This window comes from Harpia harpyja, chromosome 14 (genome assembly GCF_026419915.1).
Source record: "Harpia harpyja isolate bHarHar1 chromosome 14, bHarHar1 primary haplotype, whole genome shotgun sequence".
Taxonomy (NCBI): domain Eukaryota; kingdom Metazoa; phylum Chordata; class Aves; order Accipitriformes; family Accipitridae; genus Harpia; species Harpia harpyja.
This window is the reverse complement of record NC_068953.1, coordinates 29389854-29415312: the sequence shown is the minus strand read 5'-3', so window position 1 is coordinate 29415312 and position 25459 is coordinate 29389854. Positions and strand designations below refer to the sequence as shown.

The window sequence follows — 25459 nt, the reverse complement described above, 5'->3', positions numbered from 1 at the left end:
TTCTTGTGTATCACAAAGCATCACAAGAAATCTCTAATGGTGGTGGATGAGTTCTGACCCGCTGAGATGCTGCTCAGTCAGATAACGTACCTCTTGGATCCCTGCCTTCAGGTGTGTGACACTGGAAGCGTTATTAGCGTTGTATGTGTCACATAGCAGCTACACCTGCCGCTGGGCTGTGCCCAGTCCGGGGTGTTAGAAAGGCAAGCCCATAGCTGGTTACTGGCTTCCTTGCTTATGGCAGTGCTGGAAATGCAAGGAGTTGGAGTTTGAAAGCGAACCACAAAGTCTTGTCCCGCATCTCCTTGGTTTCTTTCGCTACTGAAAAGTTTTCAAGACATTTTAAACGGCTGTGTGTTCTCTTCCATAGATGCCAAAAGGCTCGGATGACACGTGGGCCCAAAAACTCTACAATACTCATTTGAATAAATGTGCCCTCTTTGAAAAACCACGTCTGTCAAATAAGGCTTTTATCATCAAGCACTTTGCTGACAAGGTGAGGACTTTTCCTCCAGTAACTCTTTCCGTGGCTGGTGTTGCTGAGCGTGTGCGCGGGAGGGGATCCTGGGGTGGGCGGCTGTTGCAGGCAGTGACTGGGCAGCGGCATCCCTGGCTCTGCCAGGCTTCTTCCAAAACGTGTGCCTGCCTGTACACCCGATCAGGAGAAGAAAGTTGACTTGGCAGCTGTGCAGAGCCAGGAACACAAACGAGAGCACCTGACTCCTGTCACATGCTGTAACCACCAACCATCCTTTTTTCGAAACATGACAGCTTAGCGCGTTTGCAATTCACAGCATAATTGTATCAATTCCAGGTTTGCTGTAGAAATGCACAAAATAGAAAATTGTGTATCTTACTGTAATTTTAACTAAAGAGCAACAACAAAACGATGTTGGTTTTGCTGCCATCTTAATGTGCAAACAGGAAGAAGGTTAACACACCCTTCTTCTTATCGCCGGAGCAGTGTGTACTGCTCCCACCCTCGCCTCTGCTGGTCAGTGAACAGCGATTTCTAGGAAGCTGGACGAGGCGTGCCTCAGTGGAGTGCATGCATTGTTCAGCTCCCACAATGCATCATCAAACGGAGCAACTCCTCAGGTTAAAATAAAATCCTGTTTAAGCTGATTGTCCTGTTAAACAAAGCAGCTGCCTCAGAATATTGTCAGCTTTGTCAAAAAAAGTTTGGAGAAGTGCTGGGATTCTTACCAGTAGGTCTGTATGTGCTGACATGGGGGGTTGGAGGCCTTTATTTGCCTCCACTTGATTTCTCCCAGGTTCTTGAGTTCATGCGTAGAAGGAGGGTCCTGTTCTTGTTGCGTCTAGTGTTACCTAAATGAAAGCAGCAAGAACATCCCTGTAACTATTTAGATTCACGAGTTCTGTTTTATTTGGCGGATGAGAGAACAAGAAGGGTTTAATTAATATTTCATGTACTGTTCATTAGGCTAAACTTTGATATTTGAAAACAAGGCTTTCCTATGCCTAGTCTGAGCAGTGAGGGCCAAGGAGAGCTAAAAGTAGCTCCAAGCAGGTACTGGCAAAGCTCTAAGCTCTGATGCGCTGTCTGTGCTAAGCATTTTAGGCTTTCCTGTGGGCTTACGTGAATGCCTACAGACATCTCGAAGGAAAAAACAAAGCTGTAGCTGGCAGGTTAGTAACCTCTGTGCCTTGACGTTGTCTTCTCTGGGGGAAGGCAGAGATTGTGCTGCCCTCTCGTGGCATTGTCGCCCGCAGTAAGGACATGAACGGTACCCCAGGTAATTAATGTTCAGGGTGGGCCTTCAGCTGTAAAGAGACCTTGGGGAGATCCTCTGCCTTCTTCCCCGCCCTAGGAATTTTTTGAAATGTTTTGCAGCTTGGGGTGTAGTGTCATTGTGTAAGCACCGATAAATGGCTGTACTGGAAGAGGGGCTGATGATGGCTATCAATCCGTCTGCTCTGAAAGAACAAAATTGCTATAAGGGTCTGCTCCTGTATTTTATAGTCTGTGCTTCTGCTGATACAAGATTGAAGAGTTAGTGTGAGGCACTTCATGAGAGTTAGCATCCTTACGTTAATTAATATCAAATTCTCAGGTACAGACTTTTGACAATAGTTCTGGGGTTTTGTTCGGCCTTGAATTAGGACAGCGAAATAAATACTAGGTTTTTATCTGATGCTCTGACTGTTCTCTGGTCCAGGAGACTCCACGGCCCTGTGATAAAGGATTGTTATGTATTGTCACAACATTCAGACTTTTTATTGTTTCTGGTAAAAATAGTCTTTCTGAGTACAAATGAGGCATCTTCATAATAAGCTGCAGGCAGATCTACTTATTGCCTCTCAGCTGATAAGGTGAGATGAGATACTTTGTTCTGAGTTGCATCTGGATTTCATGCAATTTTGCAGCCCTGGTAACTTCAGTGCAGGAGATGCTCAACACACATTTTGATTCTTCACCTTTACTGTAACCATTCAATCACACCGTCTTACCACAAGCATCTCTCAGCACTGAAATATATCTGCTATAATGCAATAACAGTATTCATCTCTATATGTTTTAATGTTTTACGTTTTACTGGAAAGCACTCTTTGAGGAAAATCTATATTTAACAAAGATGGACTTGGGAGCTGATCTTTTCAACATCCATGAGAATTACCTGTTTTAAATGTGAAAGTTACAGCTGGTGAATTCTATGCAAAATATTCTTATTAAATACTTTTAATACTTACTTTTTTTGTAAAATGATGGTTTTCAGGTGGAATATCAATGTGAAGGCTTTTTGGAAAAGAATAAAGACACAGTTTATGAAGAACAAATTAAGGTGCTAAAATCAAGTAAGGTTAGTATAAAGATTTTTTTTTTTCTTCTTTTGCAATTATTAATCCTTGAATTAAGGGTCATATAAAGTTTCTTATAAACCTAGTGTCTTGGTTTTGGCTGGGATAGAGTTAATTTTCTTTCTAGTAGCTGGTATAACGATATGTTTGGGATTTAGTATGAGAAGAATGTTGATAACGCACTGATGTTTTCAGTTGTTGCTAAGTAGTGTTTAGACTAAGTCAAGGGTATTTCAGCTTCTCATGCCCAGCCAGCAAGAAGGCTGGAGGGACACAAGAACCTGGGAGGGGACACAGCCAGGACATCTGACCCAAACTGGCCAAAGGAATATTCCATACCATATGATGTCATGCCTAGTATAGAGACTGGGGGGAGTTGGCCTGGGGGGTGCGGATTGCTGCTCAGGAACTGACTGGGCATCGGTTGGTGAGTGGTGAGCAATTGCATAGTGCATCACTTGTTTTGTATATTCCAATCCTTTTATTATTATTTTTATTGTCTTATTATTATTATAATTATTATTTTTTCCTTTCTGTCCTATTAAACTGTTTTTATCTTAGCCCACAAGTTTTACTTTTTTTCTTTCCCGATTCTCTCCCCCATCCCACTGGGGGGGGGGGAAGTGAGCGAGCGGCTGCGTGGTGCTTAGTTGCTGGCTGGGGTTAAACCATGACACCTAGGAAATATTTCTGCCTTTGGTACCAGATCAACTGGAATTGAACATTGTTTGTGTTTTACTTGTCTATCTGTATGAATTTAGAAAGTCCTGTAGGCTAATTTTGCTCCATGTGAGATCAGTCTATATTTAGCCACTGATTTCACTGTTTGTTTTTATTTGTTTTGGTTCCGCTCCCCGGCCCCGAAAAAAACCCCGAACTTCACTATATTTTCTGTAAAGTCATCGAGGACTTCTACTATACTATAGTAGTATAAGAAGGCTTAACAGTTAAGCCCTTAATTTTGTAATCTGAAAACAGAAGCTCCTTGTTTGTGGCCTGACAATTGAGCAGAAAATTTCTGGAGGAGAGAAAAATTCTGTTCCCAGAAGCAAAATGAGAGAGGAATGAAATGTATAGACCCTAAGGACACGAACCAGAATTTAGAGAGTCTTGCCTTCTTGATATCTGTGAAAGAAAGATCACATCTGAACTGAAAAATACTGCATGAAGGAATATTATAGAACAGGCCTTCAGTGGCATCGTCTGCTTTTTTTAATGGCAAAAATGTTAGTTGTGCTCTTCTGAAATGTAAAGGCAATTAACTTGACATTGCGCTGTGATGGCTGTTGGGAATTTGCTAGCTCTAATGGCCCAGGAAGATGGGTATCAGGGACAGGCTATTTAAAATTATGCTATTCTATCAGGAAAACCAACCTTTTTCTCTTCTGTTTCTATTCTGGGCAGATATATGAAGCGAAATGATTGAAACATGTAGTATAATGAAAAACCACAGCAGGCTTTCCACTGAGAGAAATGTTGAAGTGGTTTCAGTGAAGTCAGTTGCTGTGCGTGTGGGAGGCGGGTAGCATCCTCAGGGAGCTGGCGGGGACCGGGTGCCGGTGTAGCTCCGGCTATGCACAGCATGGCAGTGTGCTGTGCAGGGCGGAGGTGCAGGGGTGCTCTGAAGGATGTAGGCGAGGGAGTAAGGGACAATGGGGACATAGCTGCCATAAGAGCATGACAACAGCTTGGGCAGGCTCGGTAGGTTGAGTCAATTCAGTCTAAACACTAAGAAACAACATTGTTTTCCTCAATGGTAAATTTCACCCAAACCAGTGTTTAAAAAAAAAAAAAAAAATAAATTTCAACTGTGAAGAAAATGGATTTTCAAAAGAAGAATGTTTCATTTCTATTTTTCAGCAGGCCTTCTTTATTAGTAATTGTAGTGGGATTGCATTTCTGATTTTGTTGTTGTTGTCACTGTTTTCTGGGTTTGCTGTGCACATTCAACAGAAGGTAATTCTAAACTGACTGCATCATCTGTCATCCGGCCCATGCCCACTCTCGCATACAGCTCGAATGCTTCTTTGCTTTCCGAAGTGCATGACACACGCTGCTCTTGGCAGGCACTGTAGTGTTTAGCTATTTATTTTGGCCTTCTCTACAAATCCACCCACAAGACCTCTTTGAACTAGTTCAGTTTCCATGCATGTATCGTGAAAGCAATACAATAGTCCTCAGCCTTTATGCTTGCTACTGGCATGTTGTTAAAATCTTGTGTTGTGGCTCTGTATTGAAAGAAATGATCTGTAAGATTGTTAGCAGCATGTGTGTTAAGTTGTCTGAAAAAATTACAGGGAAAAAATGCTTGCTTGCCTGTTTTCTACCACGTGAATTATCTGCCCTTTGATCAGTGTTTTCCCTCTCTTTGAACGCTCCTAGTGTTCTGTGAAACAAAGAAAATTTATAAGATAGTAGAAACCAAAACCAAAGGAAAACACGAATGCCCCCACCGTGTGGATCGTCTCAGCAATGCTCTCTGCTGCAGGCGGCCATAGATTGCTCCTGTCTTCTGCATGCAGTAACTGAGGCAGTGTCTATGAAAGTGGCACCTTTGAAATGCACTTGCCCATTTTTACAGGCAGATTTTCCCAGGGTTGGGAAAAGGGAATGAGTCTTAGGTACTGATAGCTTAGAAGAGGTCAGCCATCTGCAGTCAAGACACTGGGGATCCCCTTCCCACCCCTGGTGTGTGGGAGCATCAGGAGTTTCAGAGAAAGCGTGCTGCATTCAGATCAGTTTTTGTATGGGATGAAAAGACTTGGCTCTGTAGCTCAGATGCCTGTGCATACCGACTCACGCCGTCTGACTGCGGGCAGCTGAATGAGGTGGTGGTGGCCCAATCATCCTGAACTCTGTTGAGTCAGTGGAAGGAGACAGGCTAAATCACCCCCTGGAAATGTCATTTGTCCACCAGCTACAGAGGTAGTCTAAGGTGATCGTGCTCCTAGTCCAGCAGACTCAGGTGAGATAAAGCTAAGCTGTGATACTCCTTTTTTTAATTCAGGAACTTAGGATACCTTCGTAGCATTCATAGTCATTATATTACGCTGGAGTGCTGTGCTGAATGCTACTGAGGAACGTTCGATGCCTCCTGCTAGCCCGTCTGGCACAACCACAGGGCACAAGTACCATTTTGTTGCGCAGCATGTTTCATTGGATGTCGTGCATGCTCACCAAGTTTTATAAGGCAAAACCGGTTTTTTTATTTTTTAGGTTGTACTTAGCCCAAGCACTTTCTAGTACTGAAAATTGAATGCTCCTATCTCTTGGGAGAAAATGCACAGATGCTAGATAAAAGATTATTCATTGACAGGTAGAGAAGTTCAGATTTTCTTACTCTTATAATGCTTCTGAAGTGCTATAGTTGTCAGTAGAAAGACGTGGTGGTGTTATTTTTAGCTGTAAGTTACTTCAAAGCAGCTATTATATATGGGTGTATTTTGTAGCCATTAGAGAAAGGGAACTGGAAGCCCTGTGTGATATTTGGAAAGATATTTCAAGTTTTTCCTCCACTCCCACTGGCCTGAGAGTAGATCTTCAGTCAGGTAAATTTGGCTAATGATTTTTTTTAGTTGATGGTTCCTCTTTTAAGTTGATTATTTCAATTTAGAGTGATAAAGCAGGAATATTCTTTGTTGCCTGCTGGGTTATTCAGTGTCCTAGATATTTCTCAACCACAAAGGAGTCTGGTGCACCACTGGAATATGAGAGGACCCTGTCGTTTCCTCCTTAGATCAAAGCAGCCATATATAATTGCAATTGGTACTTCTGAAACTGCTGTCAGTATCTAACAGTTTCACGTGGAAGCTGTTGCTGGCTCTATGAAAAAAAACCTCAAATCAGAATTTTGTCTTCAGAAGGAGACTCACTGATCAAACCCACAAAATGTTTAGTATTAAGTCATGGCCCACTCACTATACTACTAGCTTGAATGCTTTTTTGCATTTGTCCCCGTGTGGAGTTCAACAAAAAACCTGCGCTTACAAAAACTGAGCCTGGATTCTAACTACCTTAAGCACAAATGGGTGCAATCACTTGCTGGATTCTTACCCTCTGTATTTTTTCTGCTGTTGTACCAGTTTAAGCTGCTACCAGAGTTATTCCAGGATGAGGAGAAGGTCCTCAGTCCCATGTCAGCAACCCCTTCGGGGCGTGTGCCTTTGTCTCGAACGCCTGTAAAACCAGCCAAGGCCAGGCCAGGTCAAGCCAGCAAGGAACATAAGAAAACTGTGGGACATCAGGTGAGTTTGAAGATGCAGCTCTATTAAGTAATCTCTCCCTCTACCTCCCTCTGTCTCATAGGTCTCAAGGTGTGCTGGTGCTTCTTGGGATCCCTTATGATTTTTGAGAGAGGTGCAGCTGATTATGACTTACAGTTTGGAGCAAATATACCCTAATTACTAATGCATTTTGGGCCACAATTTCAGGGAGCTCAGTTCTTATTGTGGGGCCAAAACCAAACCTCATGTTTTTCAAGATAGATTTAACATGCTGGATGCTGAGAATCTTTGAAAATCTTATACTGGGTCTTTTTGATCATGTGCCACGTTGTCTGACTCAAATCAAAAGTGGGAATTCAGTCCCCAGGAAACTTTGTTCCAGTTATCAATGGGTTAAACATGAAGTATCCACATGTATGTGCCAGAATTAAATTAAAAGTATGCAGATCAGTATGGCTGGAGAACTCACTTTTTCTTTGTTACTTTCCACTCAAAAGATTAACAGGTGTTTTCTCAAGATGGTTATGTCCCCACTCAGTGCTTTATATATGACAGATTGTCCCTCAGACTATACATCGGAGCCAAGGGGAACTTTTTTGACAGTTTAGTACTCAGGTTTTATCTACTTGCCAACCTGTGCCGCTTTGCTAGTGAGTAGTGGCATTCTTCTTTTGCCTGGGGCTTCCAGGAGGTCTGTGTGGATAAATCTTTTTATGTTACTGTAGGACAGCCTGGAATATAAATTAGCTCTCAGGGAGTGTAAGTTCTTTCTATCAGGGTCCCCTGCCTATTCTTGAAGATGAACCAACCACATCTCTAGGGGGCTCAGAGTTCTGATAAAATCACCAAAAATGCCTGGGCTTTGTCTGCTGCCTTGGATGGTTGTCGATCCCCTAACAAAGATGTTAGCACAGTGTCTGTGCACTGTTGTGAGCTAGTCACACTGCTAAGTGAGAATCAGGGAATTAGAGAATGTTTAATTTGGGTATTCATAATTCCTCTGTAACCTTCCCCAAGCAAGGGAATAAGAATAGTTATTCATGCTACTGCACAGAATGCAAATCTGTTTGGCATGTATTTGTGGTACAGGCTGCAAATTCCAGTCTGCAATTCATGCAAGAGAACCCCTGCCCAGTTACCATTCTTTATTTAAACTTCATTTCTGATTTGGCAAACAGACAGTATCCTGAGACTGGTAGAGGCCTAACAGTTTTGTTGTCAGACTGAAACTATGAGTTGAAGTGTTAGGAATACTCTCATTCTACTCCTATCAATCAACCATGTATATTAATTTACAAATTGTAAAGAAGGCTAATACAAAAGTGATTTTTATCATATTCTGTGTAGAAACAGAGGTTGGCTTAGAATCATGAGTTTAACAGAAAGAGGGAAATCCATGCCAATACGCTTAAAACATCCAAGACGTGTTTTCATAGTTTCCTTTACCTATTAGAGTATTCTGTGGTTAGAAGGATATACTGCAGTATGTTAGGTATTTTTGGTCCTGATACTTTAAAAGTAAAGCTCCTAAAACTCTCGCATATTGGACTTTCAAAGTTCTCTTCAGTAGGTCCGACACTGGGATCAGTGGAGCTGAAGAGATTGATACCTTTTTTTTTCTTTTTACCACTCTGTTGATTTTAAATTTGATTTAAAATTTATTTAAAATTAAATGGCTATTTAGTAATATGCCATGAGGTTTAGTCATAAAGAGATGGATTAGACAAAGATTAGGGTAGATGAGACAGTCGAAAACTGAAAATAACTCAGTCTATGCCATGTTTTTGTAATTTATCACACGCTGATCCGGGAGCTTTACTCCTGTAAAGCCTAACATTTAGAAGTCTCACTGTATCATAATTCACTCAAAGGTGGTATCTGAAACTAAAATCTATTGCCATAACAAAACCAAGCTGGTGTTTATTACCAAAAGCATTATTACAAATAAGCAAATATCCCTAGGTCCGCTTCCTGAGGTTATCTCAAATATGATTGAGCTTATTGAGGCTATTCCCTGATATTTTTCCCTTTTTCAAAGTTTCGAAACTCTCTTCACCTGCTGATGGAAACCCTGAACGCTACAACTCCACACTACGTGCGCTGTATTAAGCCTAACGACTTCAAGTTTCCATTCACGTAAGCTGGTTCATGTATGGTTTGTATAGCCTGTGCGTGGGAGGGAATTGCCTAAGGCCTTGGAGGATCGAGTTTCTAAACCTTGCTCACTCAGGAGCGAGGTGGTGTGCCTCCTTTCTGTTGTTATGGACTCGTGCATGTGTACGTGTACCTACGGCAGGAGATGTTTTGGAGTGAATAGAGGGAGAAATACTTCCTGATGCTTTTTTTTTTTCTTTTTGGTGATATATGAGCAAAAATACCAGCATTTTCGTTGTTAGCTGTTTTAAATGTGACTGGCAGTTTGCATTCCTTGAGTTCATTTGACATTTGCTGGAATTTGCTTTTGCAGATTCTAATGTCTTATTCCTTATCTTTTTTCATATCTGAACTTGCTTAGAGCTTTTCTCAAAAGTCTGCTTAGAATCTGGGCACACAAAGTCTCCCATGGCTATTGGGCAGGCCAGCGGGAAGCAGGACAGGACGAGCAGCTTGCAGCAGCTGATGGGCTCGGACAATTCCCCAGTTAGGCTGTCCTCTGTTATTGCTGGGCTGCAGAAGCGCTAGCTGGATTTGTTAACCACCCATCACATCCCACCCCTGCTCCCCCTCTGTGCCACTCCTGTCCTGGGTGTGCGCAGGGCCAGAGGTCCCATGTAATGCAAAACTAGCCCCACGCCCACAGCCTCTTTTTATTCCTACCTAGATTTGATGAAAAGCGGGCAGTACAGCAGCTGAGAGCTTGTGGTGTCCTGGAGACCATCCGAATCAGTGCAGCTGGCTTCCCCTCCAGGTGTGTTTGCCACTTTTTAGATTGCTTTCAGCTGCAGCTCTCCTTTCTAAGAGAATTATTCATTGTTGGGACTGACACTGTCTCTGTTTTTGGGACAGGTGGACATACCAGGAGTTCTTCAGCCGTTACCGTGTTCTGATGAAGCAGAGAGATGTCCTTAGTGACCGAAAGCAGACGTGTAAAAATGTCCTGGAGAAGCTGATTCTGGTACTAGAGTTAGTGCTGAGAGCATTTGGAATCTGAAGGAGCAAAGATAGCGTCCCTTACACCCTCATAGCCACGCTATTTTAGTACTTCTTCAAAGTACTAAACCACCAATATTAGCACAGGAACTGCAGAATTTCCCAGTGTATCACAGGAAAGGAAGACAGTGATTTTAAGTGTGGGTGGGTTGAGGGTGAGCTTTAGCTTGCTTAAGGGCAAGATGCATTAACCACATCTTAAGTAAGGTAGAGTTACCTGGAGGTTTTCTAACGTGGAGGTGTTTCTGTCTGTGTATGTGTTTGTGTCTTTCACACTGGTCCTCTCAGCTCCTGTGCTGAAGTCAACCTTTTTCACTCCTTTCGTCCTTGTGACACTGTCTCCCTGCCTAGCAGCACTGTGGCTGTCCTCGTACCTCAGCAGCCTCTTGCCTTGCCTCCTACCTCCAGTTGCAGCCCTACATTCCCAGGCTGTGCCATCCACACACACACTGGCGCTGCACCTGAACTGATGTGTTTCCTGGGATTTCTTAAGGACCGATGAACAGCGGAGGGCAGTCAGGCTCCAAAGAGCCAGTTCCAGCCAGTTCTCAGTAGAAGACGGTTAATCGAGACTTACTCAGAAATGTCAGTTAGGAAGAGAAGGAGACAAAGCTTACAAAGATACAAAAGCAAGAAAGCTTACCTTGCTGAAGTGCAATGCCAATGTTAGGATGTTTATGGAAACAAAAAAAATAAATACTGTGCAGGCAGGTTGGGGCTCGGCTTTTTAAATTCTGTGTCGTTGGGTGGACTTAACTGAAATCTTTTGGTTTATATGCATGTGTCTGTATTCGTAGTGTTAATGTATAGTGTTAAATGTATCCTAAGCTGTAGCTCTTTGACTGCTGTTCCTTTTAACTTAACATCAAACAGTCAACAAAATTAATTTTTTTCAATGTACCTTTGTATATTCTCAGTTTTTCCCTCCAAGGAGTAGTACAGCCTATAGAGATAGAGTATTATTCTCTTTCTGGTTTAGTTCTGAAATTTCAGATGTGTTTGAGCAGCAGTGAGATGCTTTGTTCTGGCTTAGTCCTGATGCTGTAAACGATGTGTACATGTTTGAAGCCCCAGCTGTTTTGTTTGTACTGTGTAATATGATTGAAGATGGACTGTTCAGAGGGATCATCTACAATTTAAGCAGGAAATTGTACATGTGCATTGCCTGTATTGCTTTCATGCTCTGGGCCCCTTCATCACCTCCTGTAGCCTACCACATCTCTTACAATCTTTGTGGCGTTCTTGTCTAAGCAAAAATCTCACGTTACTCGTTTAGGCCATGCTTGTGGCCTTACTGTATTAATTTGTTAGCAGAATCATACAGAGAAAATACTCTCCTCCACTACATAATTTAAGTCTAGCTTTACTTGAAAAATTCCACATATAATTTTGCCTCTTTACTAACTGTACTTTCATTTAGCCCTTCATGCGTTTTTTTTATCCACTAACATTTAATGCTGTAACTGATGCTCTTTTTACCTCTGAAAATAGGACAAGGATAAGTACCAGTTTGGTAAGACAAAAATATTTTTCCGGGCTGGTCAAGTAGCCTATCTGGAAAAAATAAGGGCAGATAAGTTGAGAGCTGCCTGTATCCGCATCCAAAAGACGATCCGAGGCTGGCTGATGCGAAAGAAGTACGTGCGTATGAGGAAGGCTGCCATCACCGTTCAGAGATATGTCAGAGGGTACCAAGCACGATGGTAAGCAACGCTCGTGGGAAAACCCACACTAGCCTCAATTCAGATCCCTTTAAGTAGGACATTTAAATGTGATACATTTGTTCTCTCCTTCCTGTACTGGCTGAGAGGAAACGATTTTCCAGGGAAATGAAGGAAATTGAATATAATGAGTGTGTCTGTCCTGCCTGGTTTTGACCTTCCTGAGAGGACAGTAGCACCCTTGCTGTGTGATGCTTAGAACAGTATTTTGTTAGTGGGAGCAGAGTACAGGTAGTACTAGGAGATACGTTGCAGGTGAGGTAAAGCAGGACTCTTGGCTGAGTCCTTATAGCCCAGTTGCTGGGTGCCCTCCCAGCTGGGTCTGTCTGTCCTGCTGGAGAAGCCGTTGCTCATCCAGGGTGCAGCTGTGAAGGGAGGTACATCAGTCAGGAGTCATTTGTTTGGATTGGCTTCTGAGGGATGGCTGTGGATGGGCCAGAGGAAAGGGTAGGAGTACGGGTGGTATTATTCAAAGACAAGGTAGTTACGAAGACTAAGAATCAACTTTCAGAAAGAGGCTTATGTCAAGATGCTTTGTAATTGTCTTGCGGAGATGGCTAAGAACGAGCAAACGTTTTCTACAGGTTGAAGTTAGGAGAGGAGATCTGGAAGGTAGCATAGTGGAAATAGCTTTAAAGCTGGAGAAAAGGTGATGAGAAATTAAGCTGAGTTTATCTTGTCAGTTCAACAGCACAGTTCTCAGAGGAAGTGAAAATATTTCCCTGTAAAATCTTGCAAGGTTTCTGTTAATTTGTCATTCTGTTGTACTGCCATACAGTAGAGTAGCAAGTAAACACACTGTATCACTGACAACATTAGGAAGAAAGGGACATAGAAAATGTAGCTCTTGAGAAAGAGGATAAAGTTACAGGATGTAAAAAGAAAGCACTGGAAAATAATTACAGGTATTATTTGTAATCTTTTTCTTGCTTAGCTATGCCAAATTCCTGCGGAGAACACGGGCTGCCATCACTATTCAGAAGTTCCAGCGGATGTATGTGGTCCGCAAAAGATACCAATGCATGCGAGCTGCTACTATTGCTCTTCAGGCTCTCCTAAGAGGTTACATGGCTAGGAACAAGTACCAAATGGTAAGAAATCATAATGTTTTACTTCTTCACTCTAGCTTTATTTCCACATACCTTCAGGACGAAGCTGCTCTGTGGTGTCCCCTTGGGAATCTGAAATGTTTGTGTGCATGCTGTTACACATAATGCACAAACAAAATACCACAGCATGGATTGAAGGACAGCACCTGGAAATTAGAAAGATCTGATACTGCAATCAACGAACTTGTCATTTTAGAGATATTCACGTTGTCATCTAATATGGATGTACCTAGACCTTCAGTGCAGTCAGTGGAGAATCTAACAGGGATTTACAGCATTTCTCACTTTTTCATTTGTTACATAGAATGTTGAGACACTTAAAATACATATTGAAAATGGCCTTGTGTGAATGTGCCTCCATGAGTCCAAATCAGTATTGCTCACATCAGTATACATATGGGATGCACTACTGTTCCTATTCCATCCCTAATTTCAGTGATTCTGAAATGGCTGATGGAATATACTGAAGGAGATTAATGTTAGCAAAGAGATACCCACAGAAATAGGAGATTAAAACTTAAGGGGGGGGGGTATGTTGTGAGATTATGTAAGATATGTTTTTAACAGTGATCTGACAGATGCGAGACATGGGTCACAGCAATACGTGGACTAAAAGCCATCTTAGGAAAATGCCTGAAGTTAGTTGCATGAGTGATACACACCCCATCTGTCCTGTAGCACAGAGTTTTATAAACCTGTTATATTCCCTCTTAATAGAGATGGCAGATTTCTGGAGGGGTCCCCGTAAGGGGTGGTCAGACTTGCCTGTCAGGGATTGTCCCCCTCGAGCAGTGAATTGTTCACCGCAGCGAGACATGAAGTTCTGACAACGCACCTGCGGTGTGCTGTGTATACGTTGTCCTCCTAAGGTTGAATTTTATTAAAGCTGAGATACAGGGATGGCCAGAGAGGGAAGCACAAGCTCAGCATGCCAGGGGAAGGTAAACACAGTTCTTCTGAAGTTCATGATGATTGCAAGTGAGCGAAACCAAAAGGTTGCCTTATGGCAGCACACTTGGGCTGAGCTGTGACTCTGTCAGTAATATATGGTACACGTGTTGTTCGTTAGGATTGTGAAACGTACCTGTTGTTGTTGTTAGAAGAGAGGGCATGTGTTGCAGTCACATGACTAATACAAGGAATTTAAAATGGTTGAATCATCTATTTCACACATCCTGAGGAAAGCTTCTGCCCGAGACATTGCGATGTGCTTCTCGGCTTAACAAGGAGTTTAGTTCCTCCACAGCTTTTACATAAGCTTTCCTGGGAAATACCTGGTGAATTAAGTAACTTTTCTGATACTCTCACCTTACATTGGAGTGTCCTGTTTGCTCACTGGACTGCATGGGTGTGAGAATTCACTGGCAGATGAGGACCATCCCTGCACGATGGAGGTATTTTATGTGACTTGTTGCTGCCAAACTTGAGGTGAAAATGTTGTTGAAAGCTAGTTGTATTTGAGCTGTTCAGACACCTGTGGGTAACCTGAAGGACTATTCTAGGAAACGTGTAAGAAGGAGGCAGGAGGGAGGAATGCTAACTGCACGACAGGCAGTCAGAAGGACTTTGGCTTTTGACCTTGCTATGCTTTTGAGAAAGCTATTTCCTTACCTCAGTGTGCTATTTAACTGAGTGCTGGTGCTTCAGGTCTCATTTTTTCTTCAGAAATAAACAGTAAGGGAGAAGGTTTGTGTGCCTTATAATTTTGCCACTTTGCTAGTGAACCTTTTAAATTCATTGATCTCTAAATGTAACAATTCTAACACATTTCAGTTCATTTGAAGAGGTATAAAAGAAAATAAAATTGTTGTTACCCTACTAGTTTGTGTTATCAGCTTTGTGGTAAATCAGCATAAGAATGTGATCTTTAAACTACCAAATCCAAGAAATAATATAAAATCTTAAATAGTTTTGTTCTTTATAATAAACTGTTCAATTTGCAGAAGCTCAGAGCCCTGAAAGCCTTGTGGGTTTGGGCATGCTCTTCAAGCATAGCTGTGGTCTGCTGGAATTCAGGTGCTCCAGACCAGGTGGATCTCTGATTGAATCAGTGGGTGAAGGATCCAAAAACAAGTAGTAGACTCTTCCTAGTGGAAGTCTCTGGCCGCCACACTGATGAGGGTTGCTGGCATTCTTGACTTTTCCATTAAAAATTATTTTTAAAAAATTATTATGAAGTTGGGGTATTTTACAGCTCAAAGCTATGGTTGACATTTCTGCCATGAAATAAGTTGGAATTATTACAATATAAAATTTCTGATCAGAATAAATGGAGATTTTTCCATGCTGGCAAGTCTAAGATATGTCCAAAAAGGCAAAACCAAAAAAAAATTAAAAAAAGGAAAACTGACTGGAAGTTGTAGTTTGGTCAGCTAGACCACGGCTGCTATTTTTAATAGCTGCTACAATGTACTCTGGGTTCTAGTGAGTACTAGCTGCATTGTGTATCAAGCGTGGTAATTTTAAACTGTATATTGATGAATCCTATGCAGCATATGTCAATGATTCTAAGATGTTTCAAGATAAAAGATGCATTAAAGAAAAAAAGGGATTGTATTTGTAAGGTACCATATATTTTTGCAATTAGCTTGGATCTGACATCAACAGAAAGGAATGCCTGGTTCTTTGGTGTGCTTCAGTTCTTCCTTTCCATGTTTTTCCTTCTGGTTCCTTTTCATTTTATTCCCTGTCATCTTCCTTATTCCTGTCTTCTTTTCCTCTTCTTTTTTGTTTAAATTAATTCCATATTCATTTCTCGTTACTCTTCACCAGAAGTTTCTCTTTTCAGACTAAGGTGTCTCTATGTACATCATCTTTACACCTCTCATTATGGAGTCTGTTTAACTGAGCAGGTGTATTTTGCAATTCTAACACCCCTTGTGGTGTTTTTTCTTAACTGTAGATGCTTCGGGAGCACAAGTCTATTATTATTCAGAAACATATAAGAGGCTGGCTGGCTCGAGTGCACTACCGTAGGACCTTGAAGGCAATTGTTTACTTGCAATGCTGTTACCGGCGCATGATGGCCAAGAGAGAGCTAAAGAAACTGAAGATAGAGGCCCGGTCTGTAGAACGCTACAAGAAGCTTCACATTGGCTTGGAGAACAAGATCATGCAGCTGCAGCGAAAAATTGATGAGCAGGTAAAAGCTCCCTGGCCTCAGGGAAGATCTTTAGAAATCTTGTATTTCCTTTCTCAGTAGCACTGTGGGCATTCAGAGAAGAATGCGCTGAATTTTTATTGTAAGGAATCAGTTCTCTTTTCTGCTGAAGAACATTGATAGAAGAGAAAGGGAGGCCAGGAGGCCACAGTGGAACTGGGCCAGTAAAGCATCCGTTTGTGTCTCTCAGCAGCACTGAGAGAAAACATCTGCTCCCTTAACGTCAGTATTTCATTTGAAGCAAGTCAGTTGCTCTTTTTAAAGGGAAGGTGAGGTGATCAGGTCTGATGTATGTGGGCTCCCTCTCTGATTTTAGTTTGGGATGTTAATGTGCAGGCTTAGAGACTGGACTGTTCTGTCACCTCGTTAAGCAATTCTGCAAAAAGAGACTGAAACTTTTTTGAAATGAGCAAGCTGTTCTTTTGCTCCCATGTCTGGGTATATTCTATAGGGAACTAGAAGGCTCCCTTAAACCAGAACTTCCCCAACACTGCTATGTCTGTGTTGTGTTTTGCAAAGAACAAAGAGTACAGATCTCTGCTGGAGAAGCTGAGCAACCTGGAGATCACGTACAGTACGGAGACAGAGAAGCTGCGGAGTGATGTGGAAAGGCTTCGGATGAGTGAGGAGGAGGCTAAGAACGCAACCAACCGTGTCCTTAGCCTTCAGGAGGAGATTGCCAAGCTCCGGAGGGAGCTGCACCAAACTCAGTCTGAGAAGAAGACCATTGAGGAATGGGCAGAAAAATACAAACATGAAACTGAGCAGGCAAGTATGCAGTCTCAGATGTATGAGAAGATCTCCAAGGGCCTGGTGTCCACTCAAGTTTTGCCCAGGCTTAATTGCTTCAGTCGTGTGGCTGATATTTTTACAGTATTTTTAAGCAGTGTTATACCTGTACAATCTTAAATAGGCTTGGTACCTAAATAACTACACCTATGGTAGAAGAATATACTAAATCTATATATTGTATGTAAATATATGTATTCAATCTATTCAGATTTTGATATTGAAAGTATTTGCAAATCCAAATACTTAAGATTCCTTAATTAGTCAGAGGTAGCACATTCATTAAAAGAAATCATTTGACCTACCTAGAGAGTGTAATCACATAGATATCAGAAATCTGTCCCATACACAGTATTCAAAGGTACCTGTTTATATCCTACCTAATTTAAACAATTAGCCTACTAAACACATGTATGTGTGCACAGTCTAGTTCAACAGGTTTTGACTAACCCCTTATCTTTGCTTTAACCACGAACATACCAAACAGGTTGTTTCCTATCAAGATTACTTGCTGATAACGGTGCAAGTTTCAAATATTGGAAGAGCTATTCCATCATTATGTGATGCTGCAGTGATACATTTCAGGATCAGATAAACAAAAGGAAAAATACTAATTGATTAAGCAAAATGAATGCGTAGTAACCGTAATCAGAGACAAATAAGTAACTGGCAAACCTGGGCACAGTTAAAGTGGCACAATTTTGGGGCAGAGGCAAGATGTTAGATTATGGTGTTACCCAATGCAATGGAATATAAAACAGAACAACCAATTTTGTTCCTATTTTAGGAATATTTCTATTTTAAGGAATAAATTTCATCTTTAGGACTTTACTGAAAGATATTATGGCACAGTGGAGTGGTTCAAGGCAGTTTTGGCATCTGATCAGAAATGGAGTGCAGAACATACAGGGGAATCTGCAGTGGGACTTATTTAAGAAATGTAATTTGGGAAATGAAGATGTCATAATTTAGTTCACTGATTTCATTCTCTGAAGAGAAGTTTAAGTATTTGAACTCTTACAACAAAGATGTTGCTCTTAGAGCTACTGATAAAAGATGAACCTGCATTCTGAGTCAAATATTCTGTTATTTCTGTAGCTGGTATCAGAGCTGAAAGAGCAGAACACATTACTGAAAACAGAAAAGGAGGAGCTGAACCGCCGCATCCATGACCAGGCGAGGGAAATAACAGGTTGGCTCTGATCTCTTCACTCAGGTTTTCTATTTCAAGTTACCTTGTAAAGCAACACTCTACTGCATAGATTGGGCTAATTTGCCTTAGATTGCATTCCTTTTTAGGTTAATGGTTTCATTTCTTAAAACAAGGAACTCACGTGCATCAGAATTATTTACTATTTGAGTCTCCACGAAGTCCTAAGGGTTTGGGGTCTATTTGGTGAGGGTGACTGTTACAAAGCGTTTTACTTTTTAAAAGAAGGCTCTGATATTTAATACAATTAATCTACTGCAGCTCTTCTGGCTGCTGTGACTAGGTAGACAGCAGCCAGAAGAGCGTAACTCTAGATGTGAAGGCTGTGATGGAGGCAGCTGCGATGAGGAGGGTCAGTGTGCATGAGGCATAAAGCATCTCACATTTTGCTTTTTACATAATGCAGCACTGGGCTAGTGCCCCTTCTTCCTCCCTCCTGGAATTACTAGTGCAAGGTATTAGCAGAATAACTAACTTAACTTGAGTGAACCCTTCTGTGGTTACCACAATAATGCTTTGGTCCTTCATATATTTGGCTTAATATTTGCCTAAGGAAGCACAAATACCACACACCAGCTTCACACAGCAGACTGTTTCACCATCTGTGTTCCTGGTACAGACACATGCCTGTACCTCCAGGATGGATGCACTGCATGGTAGGTAGAAGTAGGGTTCTCACTTTGGATTCCTGTTCTCCATGGCAGAGACGATGGAAAAGAAGCTCATGGAGGAAACAAAACAGCTAGAGCTAGATCTGAATGATGAACGGTTACGATACCAGAACCTGCTGAATGAGTTCAGCCGTTTAGAGGAGCGATATGATGATCTCAAGGATGAAATGAACTTAATGGTGGTAAGTGTCAAAACATCTGAGAAATCAAAAGCTGTTTACAAATGTGTTTAGGCAGAATCTAGCAGTGTACGTTAGTAACTGCTTCTGCTGTCAGCTGTGTGGTGGTGAATTGTACCTGAAAAGAGAATTTTTCCTTTTAACTATGGTTGATTAGATTAGCTCAGCCCAAACAAATACATTTAAAATTTGTGGTTGATTTTTTAAAAAATTTTATTTTTATTTTCACATTTGTGAAGAAGGCTAAATTTCTGCTGTGACTTTGCTAGTGGTCTTGCACATGCTGTCCGCCCTTATTTTGCCCTGAAGTTGTTCACATGTGCTAGGGTTGTTTGTGCCACATTCATCTAGTGTTAAATTTAAAGTAGTTCTAGGAATATTTTATGTGGCAGGAAGAAAAAATATTCCTCAGTACAATGTCTGGGAAGTTAGAGCATTGCTGCCTGTGCTTCCTGTAAACCAAGCCTTTCTTTCCTACAAAATGCTGCGTTGTTGCTTGATTCTGCTTTCTGTAGCAGTACTTGATGGTGTAGGATCTGACCTGCTCCATAGATTTGATTGTGAACTACATCTTGTAGGCTTTAGGTGGCATGAGAGACCAGAATCAAAAATCTTTTCTTATAAATTTTGATAGCTGTGAAATAACACCAAATATTCCAAGCTAAATTATAGGTTGTGAAAAGACAGTCACAGGGAAAACCATATAGTGGTACTGACTTGTTTCATTTGCACTCCAGAACATCCCCAAGCCTGGACACAAAAGAACGGATTCAACTCACAGTAGTAATGAATCTGAATACACTTTTAGCTCTGAGATCACAGAAGCAGAAGACTTACCAGTGAGGATGGAGGTAATGTTAAAAAACCCCCACAACTTTTCACTGATCAATGGTTGAACTCATTCCTATCTCTTTTTTTTGTATGTGCTTGTGAACACCATATGCTTATATGGAGATATCTAACACTTTAATCCAACTTTTTCCATTTCCTTTGTGGAAACAGCTCATTCTCTAGTTAGTTGTGGTCCTATGTAAAAAGAGTTTATGAAAGTATGCTTTGAATTCTTTGGTATTACAGTAAACATAGACTAGATACTTGGCCATCCAGTTGATTAGCATCTGTAAACATTTGCTTGCCAGTGTTTGTAAGCACAAGCACTTTTGCAGCACAAAGTGGGAATTCACAAAACCAGTGAGCCTTCCTGAGAAGTCTGTATACTGTACATTCAAGGATTAAAAGTGGCAAGGTGGCTAGCCACGTTCTTAAGTAGCTACATGGAATGGGTCCCCTGTTAGGGGCGAGAACCTCATGTTGATTTATTTTTCCTCTGTTTCATAGAGACGAAAAAACTCTGAGAACGTGCTATCCCTTTGCATATGCAGTGATACGAATCCCAGGATATTTAAAAATTTTCAGAAAGATGACTCTCTTGATTCAGCTAATGAATAATAATCATGAATAATTTGTGGTGCAACTCCGAGCCATTCTTAGTATTTTCAAAGTTAACTCCCCCTTTTGGCCCTTCCCAAAGAAGTGGGACTGCTAACACAGCAGAGAGCCATCAGGTTGGTGGTCTGACTGTGCTTGGCAGTTTGCAGATGCTAAGTTTTTTCTGTGCATTCTAGAGATCTTCTTAACTGTAAGCCATCGCACAGCTCACTCCATTTGCCCTCTGTCTAGGTTAGTTACCTCCACAGCTGCTTTTTACAGGCTGTCACTACTGTTTTTGAAAGCCTCCCCAGAAAACTGTTTTCTACTATGGGTGCAAATACCCTGACACATTGATGCTGACACATATTCTATGTGGACTCTTTCATAATTTGCCTTCCCACTTATATTTTTCACCTTGCATAATTGTTTCAGAAAGATGCTCCTACCTTCATGGATAATCAGGAAAAGGACAGTGCAACTACATGTGATTGGATTTCACATGACCCCCATGTCATCTTTTCCTTTGGCTAATAGACTTACTGAATTGCTGTTCTAGAGCCAGTTTTGGTTTTTAGAATATAAGTGAAAAAAATTAACTCACACAAGAGTGTGAATAAATGTAGCACCGAGAAGATAAAATCTGTATTTGTTTAACCCCTTAAGATTTCAAACTCCAGTTTGACTCTAGACTAACAATATAGATTAATGATACAAAACCACATTAAAAAATAGGGTCCATCTCAATGCAAACCAGTAAAGCCAGAAAAACTCAAAAGTCTGTTTTCTTTTTCCTGAGTTGTTGGTGTGGTTTATGACTCTTCCCCTCAACAGTGAAAGGAGATGAAGTGGAAACGGCTGTGCTTGCTTGTCTGCTACAGTCATTAATATTAATTTTCTAGTTCCTTTTCTAGGCTTCAAAATTTTATGGTGCACTTCATAGTAAATGCTTTGATCTTCTTGCTACATAAAGTACAAAATGGCTGATGGACAATTTCTGATGAACCTTCATATTACAAATGCTGGTTCTTGCCCTGAAAATAGTGAACAAGCTAGTGGATTAGGCTCAGAACAGGCTCTATAATTAGCATAATAAAAGGAAAAAGGCATAACATATATCTTCTGGTACCTATTTTTTATGTCTCATCCCACTAAACCTATAAATCTACAATCAGCAGAGAGATTTCTCTGTAGCTGAAGAATTTACTGTAGAAATAATTTAAAAAAAAAAGAAAGCCTCTATTTATAGTTGTTTCCAGGTGAGTCTAACCACAGATTTTTTTTTCTCCTTTCCCCCTCCAAACAAGTAAGAATAAAAGGTATGCTTAGTTACAGACCTCCTGTCTGCTAGGTAGTCTCTTAGTGCTTTCTTTTGCTAGGCTTTAGGCTTAGATACGTTTTATACTAGTAGATCCTTTTTTAAAATAGCATGTGACAGCTGATGAAATATTTTAGATGTCAGTAGTCAACTCTCAGAATCAAGTAACATTTCAGTGTTCCTCTCTTTCCCCAGTATGTTTCCCATCTTTACTCACTGTAGTGCTTCCTTGTGTTGTGGAAGGGGAAAACTTCTTGACTTCCCTCTGTTCTTTCTAAAGCAGGAACCAAGTGAGAAGAAGGCACCATTGGATATGTCTCTGTTCCTCAAGCTGCAGAAACGGGTTACAGAGCTGGAGCAAGAAAAGCAATCCCTGCAGGATGAGCTGGACAGAAAGGAAGAACAGGCTCTCCGTGCTAAAGCTAAGGTGGACTCCTTCTAGCTGATCAAATGCTGATGCCAGAGTATCCCTTCTTGTGAAATAGTAGCTGTGTGAACGCTGACTGGCTTTTAGTAAATCCTTACCTTCCTCTAGGACTTCCTTTATTTAACAACAAGTTTTATGCCTGGTGCTTGGTACCAGGGACTGGTTATTTAGTTTTCCAAGGTCCTTGAGATCCTCTGATGGAAGTTAACAGGAACAAAAAGTGGTTGGGACTTTGCATTAAAAAAAAAAAAAAAAAAGCTGTTTTTGTTAAGGAATAGCAATATAGAAATCTACTTACATGAAGGGGAGAATGAGTAATTGTTCATTTTATTTGCAATTCTCCTCTGATTTGGTCTCTGTACGTACTTAAAAAATATGAAACTAGTTTTGGGAATTGTTTCTTATTACTCTTCCACCGGTGAGTGAATTTCTTGAGCATCCTGGATTCATCCTGCTCTGTTTTGTTACCAGTGATTTGTTCACTGGTAACGCCACCAGTTGTGTGATTTGTACGTGATTTTATTTATATTAACCTATTATGTGTCACAAACTCGTAAGTGAATGAAAGGAGACAATGCCAGTATTCAAACTAAAGCACTCAGCAGTACCAGAATGAGTGTTTTCCAGTTTTATAGAAAAAACAATTTCAGCTCCCTTTCCTTTTTCTGCCTCAACTAAATTAAAGAATGGGAAGGATTGGATTTTTATCTTTCACGCTTGTCTGTATTCTTTCATAGGAGGAGGAAAGGCCTCCAATAAGAGGTGCAGAGTTGGAGTATGAGTCGCTCAAGGTAATTCTAAAAAGGAGCTTTCTGTTATTTTTTAGTGAGAATATTGCCACCCATTGCATGTGCTGGCATAGAAAATTACATCAGGCCTCCTGTTTCAGAGTATTAGCTGGAGAAACTAGAACAAAAATTCCCCAGCAATCATTTTATTGTAGGATTGCCCGTTTTGAGGTGTAGAATGTGTGGCTGGGGCTGCAGAACAAAAAGATCCCCTAAAGCAGGGGGAGTTCTCTGTTGAAACACTTAGTACGGTGAAAATACAGTGATAAATGTAGCCCTCTTTTCCAAACACATTATTTATATTAATGCATACCTTAGACCACTAAAACTAAAAATGTTTTATAGTATCACTGAACGATGCAGAATCTTCTTAGCCTGCTGACCACTATTTGTTGTGAATTTTTTTTTGTTAAGGGGAGAATAAGAGGAAAAAAAGATTGGTATTTTTTTTCCCCTTGAAATCTGTGTGATTCATGTACATGTATTCTGATTTTGCGCTTCAGACAAAAGGTTAGCCCTGTTAGTGAAATCCTCCCAGACACTATTCACCATAGTCAAGAGGCCAGGGATACAGGAGAGATTGATTGATTTGTTGCAGTTACTCATGGTTCTTACCATTTCTATCCATAGTTTTGTACCTGTGGTTTTTAGGCACATTGGAATGCTGCTGGGTGACGGAATTGTCCCTATTTCTTGCAGCGTCAAGAACTTGAATCTGAGAATAAAAAACTGAAGAATGAGTTGAATGAGCTGCAGAAGGCCCTCACAGAAACGCGATCTCCAGAGGTAACTGCTCCTGGTGCCCCTGCATATCGAGTCCTCCTGGATCAGCTGACATCAGTAAGTGAGGAGCTTGAAGTACGCAAGGAAGAAGTCCTCATCCTGAGGTCTCAGCTTGTTAGCCAGAAGGAGGCTATTCAACCCAAGGTAAATAATAGTCAGCAGATGCACTGTGTAGTTAAGTTACATTGCATCACTGATGTGCTTTATTTAGTTTAACAGCGTGCTTGAAAAGGCAGAAAAAAATGGTCTAGGTTTGAAAGCCTTTCTAAGTAATCCATTGATCCATTATTAGTGCACAAATTCCAGCAGTCCAAATTGGGAGATTCTATTAATAAACCAATTTTGGGTTTGTCTGCCAGCATTCATGTAAAGATACTGTATACCAGGCTGGCAGATACCAATGGTCTGGCCAGGATCTCCCCAGACTCCTTTAACAATGCAGAAATAATTCTCATTTGGATTACTGTCATTTCTCTAGTGAGTATGTAGTTTGACTGGAAAATTTACAGTAGGTCTCAGGAATTCTTTTTAATTAATAGTTCAGTAGGAGGTACAAGGAACAATTTCTTCTAAATCTGTGTGGGGTAATAGATGATTGCAAATCAATAACATTTCATAAAGATGACCTATGAAGATATATAAATTCCATATTATTGCTTGATAGGTGCTATGTGGTTGTGTTGAGAAAAGTAGATTACCACCACTGAAATACATATCTTCTGGAAAGTTCTAATACTTAGGGAAGTAATAGCTTTGAAAATAAGAGTCATTCAACCTGAAAAGGTATCACGTAAAACCAGGAACTAGTCATTTCCACTGAACTGAGCTATCTAGTGTTTCATAACCGCAGCAAGGAATGTCTTCTTTCTTTGCTACTGCAAAGTTATATTTACATTTGTCCTAAATAAATTGAAAGTCTGTGATGCATGAAGGTGTACAATATCTTGTTTTAAATGATTAATTATAAAGAAAACCAGACTCATTTTTCTGTAATATTTAGAACATTGTAGAGAAGTACTTGAATAGTAAATCCTTGAATAACTTATTCTCAGCAATGGTGGGATACAAGTGTTGTTTTTACAGCAGTTATGAGTATGAGGGAAATATGAAAGTGACCTGTGGGATGGCTAACGGCCAGTTTGCAGATAGCTTCTGCTTATTAGGTTGGACAGGTACAGCACAGACAGATTTTTTTTTTTTTTTGTAATGATTTGTTTTTCTTCTTTCTTGCCTACCAACTTGATTGCCAGGAGGATAAGGTACACATTTTCTTCTACAGTTATAAACCAGAATTCTTAAATGCTAAAAAAACCCTCAACAATACTTGAGCTGTCATTTCCCTGCCTCTCATTAAGTAACCTACATGTATTTGAAGTTGTTCTTGCACTTTACTTTGCTGTTATAGGAAAACCTTTCTCATTATCCTATGTGCCCCGCATCCCCATCTTCCTGCTCCGTGCAAGGGAACAAGTTACTTCAAAACAAGCAGATTTAGCAATTTCGAACTGTTGGTTTATGGTAACCTGAACATGAAAGATTCAGGAATTGGTCTGGTCGGCTCAACCAATGTATCTTGCTGAGTGTGTTTGGAGAGTAAGAGCAGCACTGTGATTCAGGAATCAGATCTCTGTTAACTTGCAAAATCCATAAATTTCACCAAAAAAAAGTCTGTGGTATGAAGAG

The 25459-nt window shown here is 40.8% G+C and overlaps 1 protein-coding gene across 1 annotated transcript in view; it reads left to right on the top strand.

The window, feature by feature from the left end:
• The window catches only part of MYO5A (myosin VA), a 106048-nt gene that overhangs the window by 58211 nt on the left and 22378 nt on the right, over window positions 1–25459 (top strand). Inside the window, exons 13-28 of the mRNA XM_052807508.1 lie at window positions 371–496; window positions 2739–2822; window positions 6903–7064; window positions 9082–9179; window positions 9865–9951; window positions 10050–10158; window positions 11685–11896; window positions 12849–13005; window positions 15926–16165; window positions 16703–16951; window positions 18071–18164; window positions 18887–19035; window positions 19770–19883; window positions 22062–22205; window positions 22943–22996; window positions 23693–23920. Coding sequence (XP_052663468.1) covers window positions 371–496; window positions 2739–2822; window positions 6903–7064; window positions 9082–9179; window positions 9865–9951; window positions 10050–10158; window positions 11685–11896; window positions 12849–13005; window positions 15926–16165; window positions 16703–16951; window positions 18071–18164; window positions 18887–19035; window positions 19770–19883; window positions 22062–22205; window positions 22943–22996; window positions 23693–23920 — 2307 coding nt within the window. The remainder of the gene's footprint in view (window positions 1–370; window positions 497–2738; window positions 2823–6902; window positions 7065–9081; window positions 9180–9864; window positions 9952–10049; window positions 10159–11684; window positions 11897–12848; window positions 13006–15925; window positions 16166–16702; window positions 16952–18070; window positions 18165–18886; window positions 19036–19769; window positions 19884–22061; window positions 22206–22942; window positions 22997–23692; window positions 23921–25459) is intronic.